We start from the raw sequence: 25,060 nt of genomic DNA on the forward strand, positions 1-25,060 counted from the left end.
CAGAGCAATGATGTTTTACTCTGCCGGGGGGTAAGAAGGGGTTGGAAGAGCCACTCAGGAGAAAGCCATGTGGTAGGAAGAGCCCTTGTAAAACAGGAGACAGAAGGGGTTGATGCGTGCAGATGATGAAATACTGTGACAGTGCAGTTAAAGCACCCTTCATGCACTGAGACAGCTGAAAGGACTAGCTCAAAGTAACTCCCCACACCCATCAAGGTCTCTCCCTGAGGGCTGAATGCTCTTATATCAGTCAGTGCAAAAGTGACAGCAGGCCTCATCTCCACTTTATGTGCAGACCCTCCTTCAATCCCTGAGTCCTAATCTGAGCACGCCCCCACAGTGCACGTGATCAGCCCTACAGGAGGGCTTTGTGGAGGCTGATGTGTGGTGGGGGAGCAGCAGGTCCCCTGAGGGAGTGTGGCTGAAAAGGAGTTGGCTTGTGCCAGGCACAGGGTTGCCCTCTTCCTCTCCTCCCCCTGGCCCCTCCTCTGCTGCACCTAAACTCAAGATCATTACGCACAGTAGCAGATGGAGCAGGGTTTGTGGCTCAGTTGCTGGGTAGACTGGAGAGTTCAGAGTTTGAGGTCTGGCAGTCTTTATGGGTGCGAGAGGACAATGGAACAGCATGCATGCTGGTGCATTGTTCTGCAGGGTCTTATTTGATCACTTCTTTGCCTTTCTGGAAGTTTGGACAGAGCTGTAAAGTTCAGCTATTTACTTTCACAACAAGGGATTTCAGTACATCATACATGGATGAACAGAACAAATGAAAGCTAATATTGTTATGTTTTAACTGAAAAAGATATTAATTAATATTAGAGTAATTAGGTGCTTTGTTTTTTGATGTTATACTTAAAGACATAATTGAATAAAAACTGTTTAGTGCTTTGACATATGTATTGAAGTTTTCTTGACTTACAAGTTCTAGGTTCTTTCTCTTTACCCTATCCTGAACAAGATCGTATGGGATTTACTGTTCATTATCCAGATGGCACTTTCTCAGCCAATCAGAAGCTATTGCTATCTGAGGCTTAAGAGAAAACCCTTCCACCATAAGGGTCCAATAACAGGGAGTGATCTTTTTATACAGATCTTTAAAACATGAAATTTGAATTAGTGTTCATACCGACTCATAATTAATTTGATTTAATTTGAATTGCCTTACAGATGCAATACAGAATCTCTTGAGCACTGTTAACTAAAAAAGTATTTCTTCTACAATTTTTTGTCAAAGTAAATATTCTACACATAAAGGTCTTAAAGCATTATTAAAATGTATAATGTTTTGAGACTTTTAAACATTTCCAATCCAAATTTTGTTTTAACAAATTGTCATAATATCTTTTGATATGACCGATCAGCAACCAATTTTTGGGTATCAACTGCTTTGTTCTATACGTTGTCTTTTTTGTCAGTATCAGGTTCACTGGTTAGTAGTAGTGTACAGTAAGGGCTGCAAGTCCCAACTCTTCCTGGAGAAGAATAATGGAACTGTTGTGATCTATGATAAATGCTCTGTTCATGCTGCTGTGATTCATGCTTTTCTCAATGATAAAACTTGTTTACTGTCCTATTCTAGTGAAACTAATCTTGTAAATCTTTTTTTTTTTTACTTCATATGTCATTTTTCAGACTCATTAGGCTATTTGTTTCTAAATATAAAAAGACTGCTACTTGGTATCAAAAATAAATAATCCCTATTCATGTAATTTAACTAATGTAGTTCATATTATCTTAAAGTAAATGTCCCATCCCTTCAAAAGTGTAACTTTTATTGAATAAGATGAATAAAACCAATGACTTGCTAAATTAACTTTATGATCTCTACCTCTGCAAACGTGGCCTAGTTGTTTCCACAATATCCAGATTATCAAGATTCAGCAGACTAAACTGTCAAGACTATTAAGAACTGACTAGTGAAAGATGTGATGGACATGCTTGGACTGAAACAGGACATATTAAAGATATGGGTATTTAATGTAAAAGAAATTGTAGTGACAAAAAAAAGGGCTAGTATTCTGTTCTAGTATTCTAGTATTCTGTACCATTCTAGTATTCTGTACTGTGTAATATTCAAATGCAGGCATGTTGATCTCAAATATAAGAATTCAGGCTGATGAACTGAGAGCATGGTGTTTTTCATTTTCCCTTCAGTAAGCAGAAGTTCTCACTGCTGTAGGCTATATGAGGTGAAAACTTGAAAATCAAAAGAAAGAACATTTCAATTAGATATTTATTTTTTTTGTTATTTTAATCACATTTCTAAAGTAAGTAAAAGTTACAAAAAGTCTTACAAAGTGTTTTTCCTGGCAATTTTTGTTAGGTTATATGTTTTTATTTCTAAAGTGAAACCTTTAGTTTTTTTTGGTTTTTTTTTTGTTTTTTTTTTTGCTTGTTTGCCATATCAAATTATATTTCTAAAGTTAAACCTTTAGAGAATAAGACAATTCTGGAAAGTGGAACGCACATTGCCGACAATAAAGTACGTTATATTGTGCAGCAATTTCATTTTTAAAAATGTTCATGATGTTAAGTCCATTTTTAAAAACTTTGCTTCGACGCACCGCCGCGTCCTCTGCGTGTCCAACGCATGCGAAATTTGCTCTGTGGCACAGACGCAAAACTCGCTTCTCCTTCCTCTCCAAACCTCATCCGCACAAAGAATGAGGGCCATTTTGTCGCTCTCGTCGCATACCTGACCTCGTTCACATAAAGAATGAGGGTCATCTTGGCATGGACGAGACGAGAAGCGACGTAACCGCGAGGGCCACTCGGGTCTGCCTCGCGCTGCCTGGAGTAATAAGCCTCCTCAGGAGCATCCAGGGATGTGGAAACATCATCATCCTTGAATCAAAGGATGAGCAGAGTATTCCTTAAGCTTTACAGCATCTCAGGAGAGACGGGTAAAGTCCCAGATCAACGTGCAGGGAGAGTGATCTCTGGAACCCACTCGTTATAGCTGCGACTTTCTTCACAGAACATGTGCAGCTTCTCCAGAGCAGGGTCTTCCCACGAGCCGTCGCTTGAGTTCTGTCGAAATAAAAAAAAATCTTGAGCCTCTTTTAAAAGTATTACTATGTGTTTAGTAAATGCAAAATCAGCATTATGTCACAGGCTACGTACATACCGTAATAAGAACGCAGTGAAAATCCTCAGATTGACCCTTTTCTCCGACAATTTCAGCAAGCGTTTTGATGTCGTTCACTCTTACAATGCTGATGTCGTTTTCAAAGCAAAACGCTTGAATTAGAGTAAAGTGAATTTGGAGAGCGATGTCACAATCGAAGTCATCAGTAGCCAGAACGCAGAAAGACACGCTGTCCGGATCACTGCAATAAGTAAGGGAGTAAATACACAAACAAATAAAGTTAATTATTTCGAAGTGACTTGGCATGTACAGCATTGTAAGTGAAGTGAGGAATCACTTCAACTTACGGGCAACAGTTACTTACTCGTTCATTATCTTTGCGCACTCATAGACACCAACAGTGACACGACTCTCGGTCTTGGCAGAATGCAGAGCTTCAGCTAGAGACTTGCCTTCATTCATCATCTTGCGTTTTGTAGGAGTAAAGTAAGTTATTCCACGTTAGTTGGTAACGTTACGTTAGTCAACAAAGGGTTTTGATGGAGATCAACGACGTGAGTTTTGAATGAGTTTTTGTTGGCACACGACCCGTATTTATAGTCAGAAACTGGCACGCGTTTGTAACAAGTAATTTGATTGGCTGTTGCGAGGCAATAAAGGAATTAGCCATCAGAGACGCGTGCCTTTAGATATGCTTGATATCTAATAGGACTTTTTATGAATGAATCAGGTTTTAATCCCTGACTACCTTTCATTGCTTCCATTTTCATTCTTGAAATAAAAAGCTTCTTGCAAGGATGTGAGCTAGTAACTGATATCAATCTATGTATACAGGGCACTGTAACTACGTATTGCACCTGCTAACTAGGATAAACACTACACTAAATAGAATGGAGTTTCAGAATAAAGTTCTAAAGAGGGTTTTGCAGAAAGAAGAAATCATTTTTATATTACAGTTATTTTTGAATGACATCCATACCGCCAAAATGTACTTGGTTTACATATTTCCTAGATACAGCTGCCAGCTGCACTTGTAACTAATTCAAACAGAGAACACAGTGCTGGTTTATCTGCAATTCATAATACAGGGCACGCGTGGATCTTTTGCATGCGCAAAGGTGGCCAGACGTACGACGCGTGGCGTTTAGAGATGCCTCGCTCGAGCGAGAGCCATGACAACGGTATTTTTGTGGGGGGAAGGTAAAGGGTAAAAAAGCAAACTTCTCTAATAGCTACCAATTCATAAAAAAAGCTTAAACCTAAATCTGCTCCGGAGAAGTTAAATGTAATCTTTTACTTTATTGACATTTTGTATATATTGTTAGGTGTTTTCAGTTCAATGCACTAATATTTACCAGAAGTAAGTTAACTCATATTCTGAAGCTCGTGACAGTAACAGCTATTGAATTTATTTGATAACACTTTTCAGTCATTTTCAGATGTGAACCTCAACTTACGTCCTTATAACAGCATGCGGCTACTGATGCTTTGAGAACAATAAGACTCGTAGCATTCATTAAATGGAACCGGAGCTGGATTTACGAGGGTGACTTGGCTAATCTACAGCTGCGGGGAGGGTGGTGGGGGACTAAAAGTAATTGTTCAGTTTGACTGCACACGCCGGAGCGAGTCTGCTTCGGAACACCTGTCACTCGTGTGCACGCAACAGGGAGGGGCAAACGGACTGCAGATGTGATGCGGTCACTATACATTCTTACGAGCTTCGGGCGTCTCTGCTGAGTTGAAGTTTGCAGTCTGAGCATAATGCAAATCGGTGCGGAACGTCGCATGTTTTTGTCGAGTTTTGAAAGATGTTTTCCAATACTCTGTTTAAGTCCGGGTGCACAACTGTACTTTGAACAGGAGGCGTAATTATCGGTGTCTTGGGAACAGATTTCAATTTTGTGTGTGTGTGTGTGTGTGTGTGTGTGTGTGTGTGTGTGGGTGGGTGGGTGGGTGGGTGGATGGATGGATGGATGGATGGATGGATGGATGGATGGATAGATAGATAGATAGATAGATAGATAGATAGATAGATAGATAGATAGATAGATAGATAGATAGATAGATAGATAGATAGATAGATAGATAGATAGATAGATAGATAGATAGATAGATGAGCAATTGTGATGTGCACTATGGAATCGTTAGGAGGGGTGTGTGGGGGTATTTTTCTGTGGCCTCTCCATCTGCTGCTATACTGCATGGTAACAATAGGCTTGAATCTGTCAGCGTCAGTCTGTCATCTCGTCTTTCAACTAACACTACATTTCTATGTGTAGTCCTGTGTCATGTATTTGCAATGTTTACATTTACTTGTTTGCCTAGTCTGTACTGATTAATGGTCACGTAGGCACTGCACTAGTTTAGGGGCAGATTCTTGGTGTGCCACAACAAAGCTTACACAACTTATATGTTAAATCTTCCATCTCTTTAATGGCTTTTTACTGTAGGAAACTTACACTAGTGGGTAAAATAAACAGAATCATAGATATAGTGCCCAACTAATTGGAAAGCTGATGCGTATCACGTGATTCGTAGCTAGAGCAGGGCGAATTGTGTAGCAGGGCGTCATGGCACGCGCGGCTCATTTGCATTTGTATAGGCGTCTAATAATAGAACTTTCTGAAGCCACAATGGGCCGTTTCAGCCTGTCTACAGATGGTCACACTCCACCTGTCCTTTCGGTGGGGTGGTTATGTAGCCCCTTTTCACCAATAATATTTAATCAGGGCCAATAGAAACTTTCTCTTATCTGTTTATTCCTCCTGAAATCTCCGTGTCCTTACTGGAATATATTTATTAGTTTGCTTGCTGCAGCTAAAAAGTCTCAGAAAAGTTATGCTTTTGAATATGATTTACGACATTTTATAGCTACTAAATGGCGCTCTAATTCCCTTAAACCACTGCACAGCACTCAAGAAAAGCACAGATTATATTGGAAAGTGACGATGCTTAATTTTGCCGTAGGTTTATGCGAAATTAACGTTAAATATTTCCTAGGTTTATACGAAATTAACGTTAAATATTTCGTCTAAATTCTGCAAGCCATGCCACGAAAGAAAAAAAGCCTTATGATCTCCATCAATCTGCCACGAGCCGGAGTGTGACAATAACATTAGCATACCAATACACCGTTCACCGTTCAGCCAATCAAGAGATGCCGCTTTCATGGGCGCCACAAGCCCAAGCATATAAAAGCTGAACACTGCCCCTCGTTGTTCACCAGTTCTTCCGGACTATCTCAGTGTCTCAATTGAAACGATTACAAGCAGCATCATGACTCTCGAGGAGGTTCTCATCCAGAAGCCAAGCGAGAGACCTGAGAGCATCGGCAAATCCTTGGAGGAAGTTTTAGTGTCTGCAAAGTCTAACGAATGCCTTACACTCGGGGTTTACGAATCTGCTAAAGTGATGAATGTGTAAGTATAGAATCTTAACCTGTGCGTAAATGTTTTAAAAATGAAAACATGCCACTAATCATTCAGTTTCAATATATGTTATAAATGTGATATGTAGTAAGTTTATTTATTTTATTACAGAGACCCAGACAGCGTGTCCTTCTGCGTCCTGGCGATGGATGAGGAGTTTGAGTGTGACATCGCCCTCCAAATTCATTTCACTCTCATCCAAGCCTTTTGTTTTGACAACGATATCAGCATCGTGAGAGTAAATGACATGCAGCGTCTCACTGACCTAATCGGTGACAAGCCAGGCGAACACGAGGATGCTCATTGCGTTCTTATCACGGTATGTGCGAGATTCCATTTTCTACGCTTACGTCATACGATCTAAACGATCTAGTTTATATTTCCATGTGGAATTTCAAAGGTATTTATCATTTGCCTATTTATTCTAACAGAACCCAAGCGAAAGCTCGTGTGAAGACCCTGCTCTGGAGAAGCTGCACATGTTCTGTGAAGAAAGTCGCAGCTATAACGAGTGGGTTCCAGAGATCACTCTCCCTGCACGTTGATCTGGGACTTTACCCGTCTCTCCTGAGATGCTGTAAAGCTTAAGGAATACTCTGCTCATCCTTTGATTCAAGGATGATGATGTTTCCACATCCCTGGATGCTCCTGAGGAGGCTTATTACTCCAGGCAGCGCGAGGCAGACCCGAGTGGCCCTCGCGGTTACGTCGCTTCTCGTCTCGTCCATGCCAAGATGACCCTCATTCTTTATGTGAACGAGGTCAGGTATGCGACGAGAGCGACAAAATGGCCCTCATTCTTTGTGCGGATGAGGTTTGGAGAGGAAGGAGAAGCGAGTTTTGCGTCTGTGCCACAGAGCAAATTTCGCATGCGTTGGACACGCAGAGGACGCGGCGGTGCGTCGAAGCAAAGTTTTTAAAAATGGACTTAACATCATGAACATTTTTAAAAATGAAATTGCTGCACAATATAACGTACTTTATTGTCGGCAATGTGCTTTCCACTTTCCAGAATTGTCTTATTCTCTAAAGGTTTAACTTTAGAAATATAATTTGATATGACCAGGAAAAACGAATTTAGAAAATAATGTCAACGAAAAACAAATTAATAAAATACTTAAATAAAATATTGTGTAATGTGTTTTTTAAAGTCCCCCTTGCACTTCTCTAGTTTTCACTGTTACTGTTTCTGTTGTCAGATCATATTGCTTAAGTTCTCATTCTTGAGCAAATTTACATTAGAGGTGGTAAATACTGTCAGCTGCCTGGTGCAGTGGCCACTGATCTGCATGTGTATAGCCAATATACAATAGCAGCATGCCATACCATCAACTTGGGCCTGCACAAGGGACCCATTGTTGGGTCAGCAGATGTCCGATCTGCCAAGCAACTCCATCTGCCACAGCAAGCAGATGGGAGGTGAAAAGGAGGCCAGGGGGAAGGGTGTGTGTGGCGTGCTGGGCTGGCACTCGTATGTCTCACTGGCAGCTGCTGTATTGTTTACAAACTGCCTGTGGCTCCAACATGTGATGTTGCAGCACTCCTTGAGATCAGGCTTGCAAAAGAAAACTTATGAATACATAATATGGCTGCAATCTGACCGTGGTTTTAGTATGATAAGAAAAGCCTGTCCCTAGAAGGAAGCTACCTTCTGTGACTTAAAGTGACTTTATGTATACAAGTTGTTGTTTACACTAATAGCATTTAACTAATATTTAGGCTGTTTCTGAAACATGTGGAGATTGTTAATGTTTTATCAGGTTACCAGAAATCAGTGCAAGGACTTTGTTTTTGACTTTGAAGGTGCGCAATTATTTTTATCTCTTACAGCATATTAGATGACAGGGTCATCACTTTTCTATTCTAAGATTAGGGTGTAACTATAATATGTGTCTTAAAATTCCACTCAAAATCAAATACATTTTATTAATATCACTAAAAACATTTGATTATTATTAATACACTTTTCATTTTCCAATAACCTTTTTACAAATAGAATACTTTGACATGCAGATATGTTGCTCCGTGTCCCCCAGCTTCTGCAGGGCAGTGAGCACTTTCTCCTCGACCTTGCCCAGCCTTCCTCAGCCAGCCTTGTGCAGGCAGATGGAGCTGAGCTGGTGGAACAGGAAGGAAAAGCTTCACAGGTAGAAGCCATTCACATCCCAGCATCTGGTCCAGGGTGTAGCACTGAAAAGACATGGACAAGAGGCCCTGAAACAGCTGCTGACACCCAGGCAAAATGTAAACTCCTTCTAGTACACAGTTTCGAAACTTAAGAACAGTGTCAGCTCAGAAAAGCACGGTGCCAGTCATCATAAAGAAAAGGAAAATGCCCATAGCCCACACATCCACTGGTGGATCTAAGTAGAACACATCCTTAATCCATGTAGCCTCAGATATCTAAATAAGTTCTCATGTGGAAACCTCCAGCCAAATAAACTATATTTTGTGAAAATATCTTAATCACCACAGTCATACATTTCCATGTGTTATTTGATCTATGTGTTATGATTTCACCTTTGGTGAGAGCATGGAAGGCCATTTTAACTTTGGAGAAATTCCCACATCCAATTTCACCACAGACTTTGCAGAAGTCCACTTTTCTCCCCATGGACAGCCCCTTGATGAGCTTCTCATAATGACACATCCTCCATTAACTTCTCCAAGGGTGTGAAGTGCCTGGGTGGACCATCCTTCTCTAACCCATAGTATATAGACTATGCTGTGGTGAAGACACCTGACCAGAGCTCCCAGGCATTGTGTTGCCCTTTAAGATTAAAATCACAGTGAGAATACAGGTTTAAATATATAATTGCATTACGGTGTGAACATATCACACAAAGCCTCTGATGACTGTCATTCAATATCTGCAAATGACTCCAAAGTGACTAACAACTAAAGTCTACATTTCAGTTTAACTATTAGGCTCTAAATTACAGTGGTGTAATGTATCTTAATCTCTAAGATTTATTGCTCCCTAATCCTCCCTATTTCCAGAATTAGACCTCTGGAGCATGAAAAACAGAAATAAGGAGACAGGAGGTGACAGATCCAAGCTGACATCACTCTTTTTTATTGGATATGTTCTGGCATGCTACTGACATCAGAATACCCTTAAACATTAAACCATTATGTTGGTAAACCCTAAGTAACTAATAAATGCCTCTCGGGCATTTATTCTTCTTCACATTTAGGTATGAGCTTCTCTTCTAATATGAACAATATAAATGCACTCCTAATACATACACTGAAAATGCATATGCATGATATCCATCAAAAGGTTTTATTTCAACATGCCATGCTTCTGCTTTGACAGTGTTTAAATTTGCATCAGTAAGACACCTAAAGTCTTAATTTGAGTCTGTGTTTTAACACTGTTTTAAGATTATAAGCAGGTGTATATGCAATATATACTAGATATAAATGAGTGATTGCTCCTTTCTTTGAAGGAGGCAGCGTTTTCCATGTTTCCATAATGTGTACTTAATAATTCCTGGGCACATATGTGGAGAAGGAACAGGAAGCACTTTTTGTGTACTAAAAAAGCCCCACCCCATACTGTCCTTTATTGATACATTTATTGAACTAGATCAAAAGTGAATACAGACATAGGTTGCACTGAAATGAGGTGTTTAAGGAGGTGTTTAAGGATTTAATAAGGTGTTTCTAATAGATAGTAGGTTTTCAATAGTGCAGTGGCTGTGTTTATTCATGATAAACACAGCTGAACATGCTCCAATGCCGACTCACTTTTTGACCCTTGCAATGCTCATTCTCCTGGACAATTAATAAAAATACAAAATATTTTATATACGCATTATTCAAAATTCAAATCAAGATAACAATTAAATGTATTATGCGATGTGTAACAAATTAACAAATCAACACTGTACCACATTTGTGGAATAAATCGGGGTACAATGCTACAATAGCTAGCACAGGCTATTTAAATTCTCTTCTTCTTCAGACACGACTCAGAGAAACCAAGCAGACTTTGCTGTTCCATCGCTTTCACTCTCTGACGTAGAGCCTCAATTTCTCTGTTCTTCTCCTCCTGCAGGGCCTGCAACTTCTAAAGACCAGCACAGTGACATATAATCTCTAACATCAAAAATACCACTTTCATATTAATTGTAAAAATGGTATGTCATAATTCCAGAACAGTACTACACAACTTACTCTTTTAAAGATGTTCTGAGCAAGGAGTCCAGAACCTTGTGGTTGCTGTTGGGTCTTAACTGACATACTCTGGGCCCTTGCAAGCCTAGCACTGAACTACAAAAAAGAGGAATCAGTACTGTATTGTGTAACAACTCATTTAAATCTGTAAAGTCTCTAGTTACCAGTGCTTCAAAGGCACAAAAGACAAATACATTTAAACAAGTTTATTATTAAGAGTTTTTCCTCTTCTAAACACCATAGATGTGTACCATAAGCCATCCTTGCATTGCCAAGCTAATTTTGAAAGTAGGAACTATGGCTATTTTCTTTGTCACTAACCCATGAACATACAAGGTTAAAGACTCCACTGGGATAGGTAATTATCATGAGAGATTATTCATGTTAGAATAACATTAACTATGCAATTGCATGGGCCCACAGACATGTAACTGAACACCACTGTGTTAAATGCAGTCTAATGGAATCACCAACTATAAATATGAAAAGGAAAAGAGTACTGATTAAAAATATTCAGACACTGATGTTATTTAACTATTCTTGATGTACCTCCATTTGTAGCTTTATGATTTCACTTTGCTTTTCTTTCTCCTGGTCCTTTATTTTCCTTCTGATCTCCTCCAAAGTACTCTCCTTTCTCTCCAGCGCCTCTTTCATTTCAACAGCTTTAGATTCCACTTTCAGACAAAAGTAACATTCTTTGTAACATTCATCTTTGACTTGTTTTTGTTTATATTTTATTTAGTTCTTAAAAACATATGTGCCAAATATGGTCCAATTTTACAAAAGCTAAAGATAATAAATCAGGTGCCTGTACCCACATTTCCTGTGTGTTTCCTTAGTAAAGCCATCCAGCTCCCTCTGGTGTTGCTCTTGTAGAGCTTTCATCTCTGCCTCCAGCCTCTGAATACAAGTACAGCTCTCCTATATGTACAATGAACCAAGTATCATCCAAATTAAAAACATGATTTTCTTCATAATATAGACACATGACTGCTTAAATTAGGGCCATTTACCCTTACCTTTACTTGTGCTTCATTTTGTTTCTTCAAGTCAAGAATAATATTTTTCAGCTTCTCATTTTCAACTAGATGAAGGAAACAAGATGAGTCCCAGACCATGTCCAGATCACGAGGTGTGGCTGTCTTTTTCGCAAAGCTGATGTTCACAAAGAGTGTATTTGATATTTAGTTTTTTTGGCAGATAACCTACCTCGAGTGTCAGTGTGTTGCTGTAAATTGTTTTGGAGAGAACTGATGGTCCCCAGCATCCCATTTCTCTCTACAGACATAAGTTAACTGTTACTGTAATTATAATAACACGCGGACACTTCACCACAACTTGCCACTAGAAGGAGATAGAGATCACGTCCTTTGATTAAGCCTAGGCGAACATTAGCTAATTAATAGATAGTAAATGTTAATCTGTTCAGTTATTAAAAGTATAAACAGCTTCCCGTCTTATAAGATCTCTGTATTTGTGAAATGACCATGCATTCGTCCTGATAATTCCTATCCTACAGACTGCAGCCAACAATATATATGAGCAGACGTCAGCATAAATAGCTACTAAAATATTCTCACCTTCAATTAAATGTTTCTCCTTGTTCTGTGAAAACTTTAGAATTCTGTTGGTTTCATCTAATCTTAATTCAAGGGTGCTGTTCTTCCCCCTCAGCTCTGTTATTCTCTTAACAATAAGAGAAAAACATTAGCTAACGCTAGCTAGCTAAGTAGCAAATTAGCTAGTACGTTGGCAAGATAGCGGCTAGCTAGCTAAGTTAACTTAGCTAGTACGTTGGCAAGCTAGCTAGCCAAGTAGCTAACAGCTAACTTCAGGTAAATAGATTGACTAGACTAGTTGGCTAGCAAACAATTTTAACTGCAGGTCATAAGGTTATACTGAGGTACTCGTTTGTTCCTTTTAGTTATCTATAAACTGGTAATGTGATTGATGTACTTGCTCAAGTATGACAAAATCTCGAATGAGTTTATCCAAATCCACGGCTGTTTTCTTCATTTTTGACTGTGGCAGTGCAACTCACAAAGTTAACGACCATTAGTAATAGCGTTCTACTTGTCTAATAGTATCCTAGTACCGATGTTACTAGACAGAAGGCATAAACATATCCATGTATCACATACATTTTGATGTTTTATTATTAAAAATATTATGTACATTTCCACAGACCACGTTTGGAGTCACACAAATTAAAACTTTTCCAGTTTTGTACAAACTTGCCTACTAACGTGGGCTAGCGTGGGGATACACACACACACACACACACACACACACACACACACACACACACACACACACACACACACACACAAAAAAAAAGGCTGCATTGGTCTACTTGCATTTATGACCAAAATATATTCTATAATAAGTATACCAGAAACAAGGCGGCCTAGGTGAAATAAAAATGTCCCTTAGGAATTCAATTCCATTTTAATGGAAATGAAGTTAAGATTACTAGAAACAAATAGTACTTACTTAAATAGCCACAGGTCAGATACAGGATCAAAAGTGCTGTAATAGTTAATTAGTCTAAGTAATGGAGTTAAGAATTAAATACAGAATTAAACAAAGAATCTTATGTGTTCACATCAAAACATCTACATCATAAAACTCTTAAAATGCTTAAGTGAAATTCCAAATAGTCACATACATCACATTTAAGATTGTCTGAGTAATTAGGAACGTTCCATAAGATAAATCTGCTTGGCTCCCACATGAGCACTTTTTGGCCTAGTCTCTTGGAACCGAATGTGTTTGGAGCTGGCTAACACTGTCTTATGCCCCTTAACAAATACATTCTTGATCAAAACCCATCTGGAACCATTCCTGGCAGAGGCACCTTTAATTACTGTGGAGTAATTCTATGTAGTAGGTCAGGAGTAAGATATCCCTCAGGATCTTTCACAACAGCAAGGGGAGGGGCTGCTGGCTTGTTTGGTTTCAAAAAAATACTGTTTTTCCAGTCAACTCCATCAACCATGGTGTATTCTGGAGGATTTGGCATGGCAAGGATAGGAAAGGCAAATGGTTCCACAGTAAGGCTAAGATGCTCCTGCAAAGCACCATGCCTTTGCTCAGCAGAAGAGGATGATTCTGTTGAAGGCAAACTGGGCTCACCATGCTCTCCTTCTGTATGAGGCACATTGATTTTGCTCGTATCCAGCTCTGAGGTGTAACCTCTTTCATTGGGAGCTGCCATCAGCCTGGGTTTCCTCTCCTCCTCGGTCTTCTCATTCTTTGGAGCTTCATATTGGTTGCTGCAGTCATCGGTCATATTCTGTTTCTCTGGAGACAGTATCACCACACCATGTGGTGTGACTTCAGTCACTTGAGAATACAGGCTGCTTGGCCAAGCAGGTCTTCCAGCAGCATGAATAATCACTGGTCGCAAAGTTCCTGGCTGAGCTGGAGACAGAGTTTGAAACCCCTCATGGCCACTGGTTGAAGAGTGATGAATGTTGGTGTGATCGTGATCTGACAGATCCGGGTCACAGCAGCTTGCACGACCCGAGTCATCATCCCGGAAACCACCGGACACCGGGGGGGAGTTGCCAATATGGAGCGAAGTGTCATAGCCTTCCATGGTCTCGGTGGGTTCCTCGATGTCTACCTCTATAAACTCCACCCATGGGTCATTACTGTATAACTCTGGTCGCAGGCCTGGGTGAGTACCCAGGATTGATGTAATCTCAGTAAGATGGCCCTTATTTTGAAAGAGAAAACTTTTCTTCAATGAGTTCAATGTTGACTTTATGAGTAAAAACTTTTTAAAAAGTTGTTGAAAACAAGCATAATAAACAACATGGAATTAATACCTGTAGAAGAACTGGGTCAATTCCTTTCATTTTTGGTCCAGGAACAGGAGGCAAGAAAATCACCATCAATCTGAAATAATGATCAGAGAAACTGTAATCTACCTCTTCTCAGCAGTATTGTTAAAGCTAGCAGTAAGATTATGGGACATTGGCGAGTGTCCTTATTACAGTAATTTCAGAAGTATACCTTAAAAAAGGTCAAGTTAATTATTGTATCAGAAGGGCACCCTTTAAAGGAAAAAGTTTAATCTTCTTTCATGAGGCACTTGCTACAGATTCCCAAAGATATGCTGTAACAGATTTATAACTCTTTTTGTACCTAGTGCAATTGTGCTGTTGAACAAGAGGGACCATATCATATGTTAGGGTATGGTATTAACGTAACCATATGTCCTTTTTGGAAGCTAAAAATGTGTCCAGGATATGTCTGGCCAGGATTTCTAAAATGTCTAAAAATGTCTGGGATATGGCTTTCCTTTCATGTTGAAATTTGCATTCTAGAGTCGCTATACACTGTGCAGCTGTTTTTGCATTGCTTTGCAATCATCATAGGTCCCCCCTTATCACGCGTCACTATCAACATGATACATGACGTTTCTCTTCTATATGATCTTTTGTATGGTGCCTTAACAAGGCCTAAAATGCCCAAACACAGAGCTGATAGTGATGCTCTGAGGGTTGGGCTCATTTGTTTGCAATGTCTGTTTTGTCCATGTACAGCATGCATGTTACAAAATAACCGAACATAAATCAGTCTCCTTATGCTCACACTCCACCTCCTACACTAATTAAATGACTTTTATGGATGTAATCTAATAAAAAAGAAATTAAATACCGATCTGGCAGACTTATAGATGCTGAGTTGCCAGAGTTTGTGTGGAGCCTATATTAAAATAGATTCCTACATGTGGATTGCACATCTGCCTTGTTAAAATGGCATTTTCATATCTAAAACAGTTTGGTCTACAGGAAAGTACACATGGTTACATCAGAACTACTGAAAAATGTCTAGTGAAGTAGATTTTTATGGCAACTGATTTTCACATATTCTATGACCAGGAAAACATTTTTGATGTTACACATTTAAAAATTGTTTTTGACAGAAACAGCTGAGTGGAGCGGAATACAATTATTGGTCCTATAAATAAGTGTAATAAATACATTTGTTAAACATGGTTATGTATATGTGACACCCCTGCCCATCACCTTTTTTTGACCATGCATGGATGAATGATCTGACATTGATGAGGTAGTCTCTTACTTCTTTTGATGCGAAACCACAATCATAATCAGGATGAATCCGATACTGACAGCACCAAAGATGAACAGTGCAGTTAAGGGCATTCGTGATTCTACATGTAAAAGAAAGAAAGGTTTCCAAGTTGATTCAAAACACAAAACATTTTACATAATTCTGAATAATACATTTGATCTAAGTTTGGACCTTTGCCAGGAACAAGTATGAAGATGGAGTCACTAAATTCTCCAAAGTTGTAGCCTCGCATCTTGCACCTCACTCTGACCTCATAATAAGTATTGCTGTTAAGGCCATAGATGTATGCCTGAGTGTTCTTTCCATTGTCCAGCTGGATAAGCAGACAAATGCCAGAGTAATGACAAAGGAAATACAAATTTATATTGATTGGACCTACTAAAGGAGTATGGCTAAAGCTTTTCATTAACCATAATCATATCTATAAAAAAAAAGTAAATTATGGAAAGCGTTAGTGTTAACATGCCTGCATCACATGTCCTTCCACCCAAGATTTAATGTCTTTTCTGAGAAATTCACATCTGCTTTACAATGAAATACAATTCATGCCTCTGTATTAGTGGAGAAACATCTTTCTTTATATAGTTAAAATGACTTGAATAATTTAAAATGTCAGTTAGCTCACATCACTACTTAAAAATAATTTTTTCCATTCCACAGTTATCAACATATGTATTACAAATGTCATAAGATCATGCAGGCTCAAAGATTAATTTGACTCTGGCTTATCAACAGTACTGACAGAACTTTAAGGACAGATCATCTTCAGTTGTTTAAGCTTATTTATGGATCTATTTAAATTAGTTATTAGAAGATGTACAGTTTTTTTTTCTATGCAACATCATAGATATATATGTAAATAAATTGGGACTTATGAGCAAGTTGTTTTTACCCAATTGGATATACTACCTATAAATTACATGTTTGAGGATTTATTTTGATTTAGCATAACAAACACTATTGAAAGACTTACAGATTTCCACTGCTCTGAGCCATTCTCTCTGTATTGCGTCTCATACAAAAGCAACATCCATCCTAACTTCACATTTTCTGCTGCTGAAGGTGGTGGCTCCCATCTGACTACCACATCACAGATTATGCCAGTTGAGCTCATGCTCAACAAAGACCAGTTCAGCCCTTCAGGTGGGTCTGGAAATACTGGATAAAATATTTAGCATCCTGTGAGCATGTAGCTCCCTTGTACAATAACTTCTGAAAAATTTACTCTTTGAATAAAATAGGCAGCTACAGGACATCTGCTGGACAACACAATTAGTTGAGCGGTTTAAATATAAATGACTAGCTGTGTGCAAACTAAAAACTCAAAAAAAATATTGTGATGAAAAAGCAAGGTCATGATGCACCCCAAAACACACAAGTACAGCAATTATTAACAGTGAGAAGAACTTCAGCTATACCTTTGCCAGGCCCCAGGCTGCACACATTAATCTAACCTTATTACACAGCATAATAATTAATGACTGCTATGAATGAGATTTTAAAATAATAAAGATGTTTGACTACTAGTTATGAGACCAAAGATCAAAGCCGCAATTGATCAGATCAAAAGAGATATTGATCAGATCAAAAGAGCTATTGATATAAGTAGCTTTCTTGAAGCTTAGCTTACCAATTTCTTCCACACTGAAGAACATTTCATCATAAACAAAATCTTGTGTCCGTGAGCGCAGCTGAATTGTATAATAGGACCAAATAAAAGTATGACTGGCATTAAAGAAGCACTCATTTTGCCTTGTGATACTGTAACTTGGACACTCCTTCCATTCCCCTTCACCTTTCTTAGAGTCTCTACATGGAACAGAGAGATGCAAAAAATTACATACACTGAAGACAAATAATGCTACCCGCAGAATAATGCTAATTGGGTACGTAAAGGGTTAATGTGATTTTCCTTTGGAAAAGATATTACTTTAAACTGCAGTACTTCATTTTAGCTGTATGCATGACTACTGTGTTTAGTGCAGTAAAAATGGCATTAAACGATGACAATGCAAATAAAGCAGTTAGCACAGGACAGTCATTACATCTTCAACAGGTAGAAAAGTCTCAGATCCTCTGGCTCTGTGAGGTTATGGAAAGATCCAGCATCCCAGTAGCAACAAAAAGTCGTTAATTCCCGGGAAACGCAACCAGTCAGATGAGGCCACGTGGTGCTCTTATCTGTAAGAGAAGCATGCGTTACTATAGTTGACTGTCAGGCGTCAGTTATGGAACAAAAGAGACTTCTGCCCTTGACATTTTACATTTTAATAGTTGATAATATCACTGATACTGATTATATTTTTCTTGGTTACTTTTTCAGTAGGTTTATGTTACTTGGATGCTTCCTTTTTAATGTAATTATTATGTTAAGTAATTTATGTATGAGATATTTAATTATAATAAACATAAGCAGGATTGGGACTAATTAATGTTTTGAGCAAATATTCAGCAGTACTGAGACTTCTCAACTGTAAGAGGTTATAAAATTTCTTCACAAGAAGACCCTGAGGTAAACGGTGTGTTATGCTATTTGTAGACATGGTTGATCAGTGCCAAGTTTTCAGAAGGCAGAAGATGTCCTTCACTCTTGCACTGAAGGACTAACAGGATGTAACATAAAGCCCAGCTGTACCGTAGCCTGAGAGGCCATCGGCTGGGTTTTCCTGGAAGGCCTTACTGACATTTTTCACATACAAGGGCACTGGAATGGCAGCACAGGGCTGGGCCAGAGCTTTCTGACAGAAACCTTCCCCTTAACTGCCTAAAAATAATGTAAAATAAAGATTTTTGTTTTATATTTTCTCAAGCAGACAATTCAGTAAAAACACAGACATGTCAAATTAATCTTAATTTGTCTTGCTACATTTTGTTATGACTCTCAGGCTATCAAATATGGATAACTTCCTCATAAACTTTCAGGGCTTATCAGAATTTGTCTTCTTGTTCTGTTTCTACACTATCTATACTAGACTAAACAAATCTTTTGAGTTTATTTCTCTAGCTGATATCTGTTATTCAAGAACATGATCCTAATGCTTAGAATTTTGAAAACCAGAAGACAACAGACATAACTTAAATTTGAGCTCAAATGAATTTCAGATTACAGCCACTTTATGAGAAACGAGAGTTATGCAGAGTAGTCTGAATGTACACTGCAGTGATTTTCATTTTGGCTTGAAGCCAAAATATTAATATCTGGTTTATCAGTCTCCCATGGTTGAAGTTCCTCTGTTAGACCAATAGGGGACAGATTGAACCAATATAGCAAGAAGGAATGCTGCTCTACTGAAGTGTAAACAACTTGCCTCACATATGAGTGTCAGTAAAACCATGTTCTGCATTTTTTCTTTCTTTTGCAAACAGTTCTTGTTGATTTTCAGAATGGTAATAAAATACCAGTCTAGGATTATACTGTTCTATTCTTTGTTGCATTTTTTCTTTTTTCTTGCAGCCAAGCTTGTGATTCTGCTAAGTGGCAACAATCAACATATAGGGCTGACAAGCTATATATACATGTTTCATATACAAGGTATATATACAAGCTTCATAAACAATGACACTATTAACAAGTACTGCAAGACTGCATGTTGTGCACTATAAAGGTAAATAAAAAGTCAGTCAAAAACACACTATTTGAATAATAAACACATTAAATATCAGCTGGAGATGACTGTGTCAATAAATTTATCAGTGATAATATTTACATATTTTGTCACGCATCCCCAAAAATATGTAGGTTTTTGAAACTTCCATTTACATTGGTTACAGTTTATTCTGGTAACGTACAACAATCAGGTTGTGTGATGTTTCTACAGACGTGTATGAATATTTAATACATGGTTAAGGAGGAAATAGTAAATTACACGTTACATTTTGCAGTAAGATTCAACTTTCCAAGGTTTTACAGTACAATGATTTCTCTCTGAGTGAATTCACAATGCCCATCCATGTTCAAAAAAGGTTCAGGAACATTTACCTGTATTCAAGGATAATTTCTCATGTAAGGGGGATATATGTACTGGTCACTCAGCATGAAGCATTTTACAAAATCTCCAAGCAATGTTAAATGGAATGATCAGAGAGCCACTATATATGATTTTAGACTTTAAAGATCAAAGCTCCTGAGTAATTATAACTAATTATCCACAGCATCATTCAGTCAAAAGATTTTTTAAAAAGATTAAAAAACAAAACAAAAACGAATGCTCAAACTCACAGACACTGAGTCTGTGCTTCAGAAGGGTCCCTGCCCACATTTCCTTGGCTGCTACCATACAGAGGTGTCTGCATGGTCCTGTTTTGAGCCTGGGAGAGCTTTTTATCCTGGATAGCTCCTTCCTTGATATATGTAAATGTATGCAGACTCATTTACTGTTGTTTAAAGCAAGCTATCTTCACCACACAAACCCAAACATTGCATTGTTGTGTAACATAAGTGAGTGTGGTATGACATCTGAACAGACCATGCATCTGAAGAATTTTTTTTTGCATGAAAACATCCTGTTTTGATTTCTGGGGGCTATTGCCCAATAGCACAGCTTATCCCATATGGCATTTGTTGTAGCATATATGTATAATTGTCATAATATAGCACTTGATCCTAAACAAAGATACCAGATACCTTCAAGCACACCTTTTATAAAAGAATATTCATATACTAATTAAAAAAAAAACTGCAGTACCTTGCATTGTGGGTTGTAGAGCTTGTGTAGTAACAGTAGCAATAAGGAGAAAAATGCAGAAGGATTGATGGGTCCTCATGGCATAGTCCCTAAAAAGACAGGATTAACAGATTAATAACTAGCTGCTGGGCATATCCAATAAAGTATTTTTTTAAACTCTGATCATATTTATACCATTATCAAGAAACATTAATCACCAAACAGTCGATACTCTACAAAGCAGGCCTTTATTAAACCATTGCTTTACTTAACATTACTTGTACAACTTTAACAATATAAAAATGATGTAACATTTTCCTTTACAGTCTATTGTATTAGTCAATTATATTTATATTCAGAATGATGACATGAGAGGGACCGCAATCTCTGACACTGGTGGTATAATGAAATCAAGTGTAAACAGGCCACTGCAGAATATCACATTCATTTTAAACAAAATAACTGAGCCCTTTCCAGTGCTTGTGAAATATACCCCTTCTGTACCCTGGCTATGCTCCAGGTTACTGCTTCTGGAATCTGTATTCTAAGAAAGAGCAACTCAAAATTGCACATACTCCCTTTGCATTGGCAAGGCATGGGTCAGCTTTTCATCCACACTAAGGTTTACACTAATGAAAATATGTAATGATATTTATTTTTGATAATAATTCAAATTCAAATTCAAATTCAAATTCAAATTCATCTTGACTTGCTCTGTGGGTGCAAAGTTGAAAATGTCCAGCCTCACTTTACAAATATAGGTTACTGGTATATCCTAACAATATCCTAGCATTCTTTAATTAATGACATATTATTCATATAATAATATGGTGAAAGGAAATAATTTTTTATCACATATAATTTTATCATTCTAATTTATAATAAGAAAACAATTGAACATTCAACATAAGATGTTAGACTACAGTTTAGCTGATGCCTTCAGTTAACATGATTCTAGGTTTTGATAGCCAAACATGAACTGACATGTTCCAAATAGCTGCAGAATAATTTCAAAACATGATATTACAAATCTAGCAAAAGAAAGACACACATTGTTCACCTTACCTTACAAGATCTCACAATTTAACTGTATCTATATGAATGCCAATGACCAACACAAAGCAAAGAAATTGCAAACATTGCATTCTAATGACCTTCATAAGTGCAAAAGCTTCAATACAATAACACATCTTTTAACCCGTAACTGGAAGAGGTGTGTATGGAGATGATAGGTGGCTTTCCCCCTTTTTTTCTTAACAATGATTTGATGGAGTCATGTCTTGGTATTACCAAAACATGAAAATAACCATCAACTGTGCACCACTAATACTGTGTTAGCTTGTTCTATGAAAACTACGTTTTATTGTGAATGTTTATATATATATATATATATATATATATATATATATATATATATATATATATATATATATATATATATATATATAATTTATTTATTTATTTTTTTTCTTGTACAGCGTACAGGATTTCAAAATGCAGGTAAACTATAATGCAAGACAAATACCAATACTTATATGGGCATCTTACTCTGTGTGCATATATCTGTCATAGTCCATGAAGGAATTTAAACCTGCAAACGTTTTTAAGAACCTGAACAGCTCTGAGAGGTAAAAAAAAAAATAAATAGCTGTTGGATGTGCATGGATATGCTTTTTGACCGGGAAAAACAGAGTAAACGAAAGAAACAATCGATGATATTCCTATCAATGATTTTTTCAGATACTTTGTTGTCATAATATGTGCGTTTTCTGGTTTTGTCTTCTTAATTTTGGGTCAGTCAGCACAAACGCTATCCTGGGTCAATGTCGTGCAACCCTGTCATTCAGCAATTCATCTACTTGAGCTCCATTCGCACAGCTCACAAAATTGTACATGTGCACTGGTACATAAGGCGTATTTTGGAACTAGTTACTGCTAACTTTTGCCTAAATTAGGTTTAATAAGAATTAATTAGGTTAACTGGGTTTAATACGAAGTAGTGAATATTCACAGCAAGTTTTAATAAACACTGGGAAAAAGGTGAAATCCCGTTTACCAAAACTATGTCATGGACTCATGTCTCAAATCCCATTACAATACTTACATTTTAAAGACAGGCTCCAAAAAAACTGACGTTCTACGTATTCTACTGAAGCAGGTTTGCAGGTCCTGAACTTGGACGTGTTTATTATTTGTGCAATCAATTCAGTCCTCGGTAAAAATCTGCACCTAACTCTCAATGCATAAGAGTCGGTCTTCGATTCTTCTACAGATCGCACGAGATTCCGATTTGCGCTCACTAACAGTCAGTTATGAATCCAGCATCCATATCGTTCGTTTCCTGCTAGATCACATTTTGGGAAAACCCTTCAACAGGCGACGTAGGAAGTTGTCTAAACAGTAGCGGCGTTGCAAACACACGGCATTTTCGCATTCGTCTACTATTAAGGACTCCGCCCTTGCAGTCATGGTTGCCTGTTTTCTAGTATCCTATTCCAAGTAGTCTTGTAAAGTCACATTATGTTCTTAGATATATATGCTCAAATAATATTTCTATTTGAGCGAATAAGTAATCACATTGATGTTGGGGAAATTAATTGTTTGTTTATCTTCGGGGCGAGGACCTTTCGAAAATATCGATAAAGAATTCACTAAAAGCTGTTTTGGCATGAAGCTAAACAAAGCCATTGTATTTCAGGTCTATGTCCGTTTTTCTAAAACTTGCGTACATTTCGACAGCTGAAGATTTGATTGAACTAGCCAGTTTTGGCGTCTGCCTTTTCAGAGTTCTTTTAGCCATGTTATTTGAATAGCTCTAGTAGTTATTACACGTGACGGAACCTAGGCACGTGCAAGTCGATATGCAAACGGAGTGAGTAAAAGTTGAATTTATTTTAAGAAATTAGATTATTTTGGTCAGATATATGCACAGATGAATATATATACCGTAGCCCAGACTTATCTGCAGCTGTTTATCTGTAGACTTATCTACAGTTATTTGTAACAGAAGGTGTGATCTTTGGCCTCTAACAAACTCTGAAACGTGTGACCCGTTGTGTTCTTTATAACCATTCAATTTCACAGGCATTACGCTGATGTAGAATAGTGCGCATGCGGGAGGGGATGTGTACGGCATGTTCTGCAGCCGTGTGTGTGTGTGTGTGTGTGTGTGGGGGGGGGGGTGTACATTCATTTGCTTCTAGGTTATCTTTATTTCATTTGTAATGGGTAGTAATGGACTGTCACTCATACTGCAGTCAATTATATACTAGTTATAGCTATTTAACGTTTAAGTTCAAACCTAGTTCTAACTCAGTCCCTACTTTAATATATCAAATTATACAAAACGGGGGGGGGGGGGGGGGGGGGTGGGTTTACCGTACTTGTGCACAGATAAAATGTCACAAAGTCTCTTCTGCTGAAATTATTAGTGGTGGCAAATAAATTGTTCTCAACTGAACAGTGTTCTTAATGTGTGTAGAGAATAGGGAAGCAAGCTATTTGTCCAGGCTGCCCTTCCACGCCTCTTGGCTTTTGCTCACAGCATGGTCAAGCCTAAGCTTTTCGCAAAAAGTGAGTTCATGTAAAGGTTAGCGTCAGTTGTTCTGGATATGGCCTTTCAAAGAGTGGCATTCAGGTCAGAGACATTTCTTAGAAACACACTGTTAGCATTTAGAGCACATGGAAGCATTTTCAGTATAACAAGGTAAGTCGTGTAGTCTATTTTCACTTGCTTTTTCATTTATGAGCTCCTTAGTGCTACCATCTGGCAATATCACAGCTCAAATTTTTTGTTGTTGTTGTTGTTAACCAAAATATAATCTTACATATTTTTAGAAACACTCAGACACATAGACAAACATAATTAATTGGAAATTGACTGAGTTAATTATTTACATGATCTGTAAGAAACAGTAGTCTATAAAACTGTCAATTTATATACAAATGTAAACTCACAATCCACCTAAGCACATACTCTCTGGCGACCTTAGGACCACTTCTTACTGTATATTATTTAGGTGATGTACTGTTCTCAACCAGTGGCAATAACACGGTAGTGGCATGATAATAGGTTTAATGAGCACTGGTGTAACTGTGCAAGGCAAGTTTCAATGTGCTGGAATTGGGGAATTGGCAACACATGGCAATAGGTGAGCTATGAACTCTAACTGAACGCCTACAAGGAAGATACTGTATCTCTAATAAATGTTACTAATAAAGTGAGTGTTGGTAATTATTTGGACCATATAGTGTCTTCTGTAAATGAATTTTACTAGAAACATTTTAATAGAGGTAAACCTTAAAAGTGATGGTTTAGATTTAAATTGTCTGTATTCTGAGGGATTTGCTGTACTAATGTCAGAGTATTGATTCACTGCTCAAACAGCCATTTTGTTTGCAGGAGCACACATTATGTCCACATTGCCACATTGGGCTTTTGGAGTTCTGCCAATCATGAAACCGTGTCTTTCTATTTTATCAAAGACCCAAGGCACCTGTTACTTTTCCGCATTTTATCCACCATCCCTTTGTAAATAAAACATTTCTACTTTTAGTTATCTACTTTCAGAATAAAGCCACATGAA

At 37.9% G+C, this 25,060-nt stretch overlaps 4 protein-coding genes across 6 annotated transcripts; 1 reads left to right on the top strand and 3 right to left on the bottom strand.

Moving 5' to 3' along the window:
• Positions 1 to 2,380: 2,380 nt before the first annotated feature.
• Positions 2,381 to 3,623, bottom strand: LOC113578873 (growth arrest and DNA damage-inducible protein GADD45 gamma-like). Its single transcript, XM_027012381.3, has 3 exons — positions 3,453 to 3,623; positions 3,128 to 3,329; positions 2,381 to 3,030 (listed from the first exon to the last, which is right to left on the bottom strand). The coding sequence occupies exons 1-3, from the start codon at positions 3,551 to 3,553 to the stop codon at positions 2,917 to 2,919; spliced, it is 417 nt and encodes a 138-aa protein (XP_026868182.2). The 5' UTR covers positions 3,554 to 3,623; the 3' UTR covers positions 2,381 to 2,916.
• A 2,698-nt stretch (positions 3,624 to 6,321) lies between these two features.
• On the top strand, positions 6,322 to 7,640 carry gadd45gb.1 (growth arrest and DNA-damage-inducible, gamma b, tandem duplicate 1). Its single transcript, XM_027012380.2, has 3 exons — positions 6,322 to 6,510; positions 6,631 to 6,838; positions 6,951 to 7,640. The coding sequence occupies exons 1-3, from the start codon at positions 6,368 to 6,370 to the stop codon at positions 7,062 to 7,064; spliced, it is 465 nt and encodes a 154-aa protein (XP_026868181.1). The 5' UTR covers positions 6,322 to 6,367; the 3' UTR covers positions 7,065 to 7,640.
• A 1,932-nt stretch (positions 7,641 to 9,572) lies between these two features.
• Positions 9,573 to 12,724, bottom strand: ccdc152 (coiled-coil domain containing 152). Of its 2 annotated transcripts, XM_027012419.3 has the most exons (7): positions 12,285 to 12,724; positions 11,914 to 11,982; positions 11,724 to 11,788; positions 11,523 to 11,625; positions 11,251 to 11,378; positions 10,702 to 10,797; positions 9,573 to 10,594 (listed from the first exon to the last, which is right to left on the bottom strand). In XM_027012419.3, exons 2-7 carry the CDS (start codon positions 11,969 to 11,971, stop codon positions 10,469 to 10,471), a joined length of 576 nt encoding a protein of 191 aa, XP_026868220.1. In that variant the 5' UTR covers positions 11,972 to 11,982; positions 12,285 to 12,724; the 3' UTR covers positions 9,573 to 10,468. The 2 variants fall into 2 exon arrangements, with proteins under 2 accessions (XP_026868220.1, XP_081575687.1); XM_081719561.1 differs by lacking the exon at positions 12,285 to 12,724 and having other exon boundaries at positions 11,914 to 12,259.
• Positions 12,725 to 12,837: 113 nt separating this feature from the next.
• Positions 12,838 to 23,121, bottom strand: ghrb (growth hormone receptor b). Of its 2 annotated transcripts, XM_027012414.3 has the most exons (9): positions 22,579 to 23,121; positions 20,496 to 20,584; positions 17,856 to 17,991; positions 17,441 to 17,619; positions 16,784 to 16,968; positions 15,982 to 16,123; positions 15,799 to 15,889; positions 14,538 to 14,607; positions 12,838 to 14,425 (listed from the first exon to the last, which is right to left on the bottom strand). In XM_027012414.3, coding segments are annotated over exons 1-9 (1,752 nt in total). In that variant the 5' UTR covers positions 22,581 to 23,121; the 3' UTR covers positions 12,838 to 13,567. The 2 variants fall into 2 exon arrangements, with proteins under 2 accessions (XP_026868215.2, XP_026868216.2); XM_027012415.3 differs by lacking the exons at positions 15,982 to 16,123; positions 16,784 to 16,968 and having other exon boundaries at positions 22,579 to 23,118.
• Between the last annotated feature and the right edge of the window lie 1,939 nt (positions 23,122 to 25,060).

Source organism: Electrophorus electricus, chromosome 8 (genome assembly GCF_041902795.1).
Source record: "Electrophorus electricus isolate QZ-2024a chromosome 8, ASM4190279v1, whole genome shotgun sequence".
Lineage (NCBI taxonomy): Eukaryota > Metazoa > Chordata > Actinopteri > Gymnotiformes > Gymnotidae > Electrophorus > Electrophorus electricus.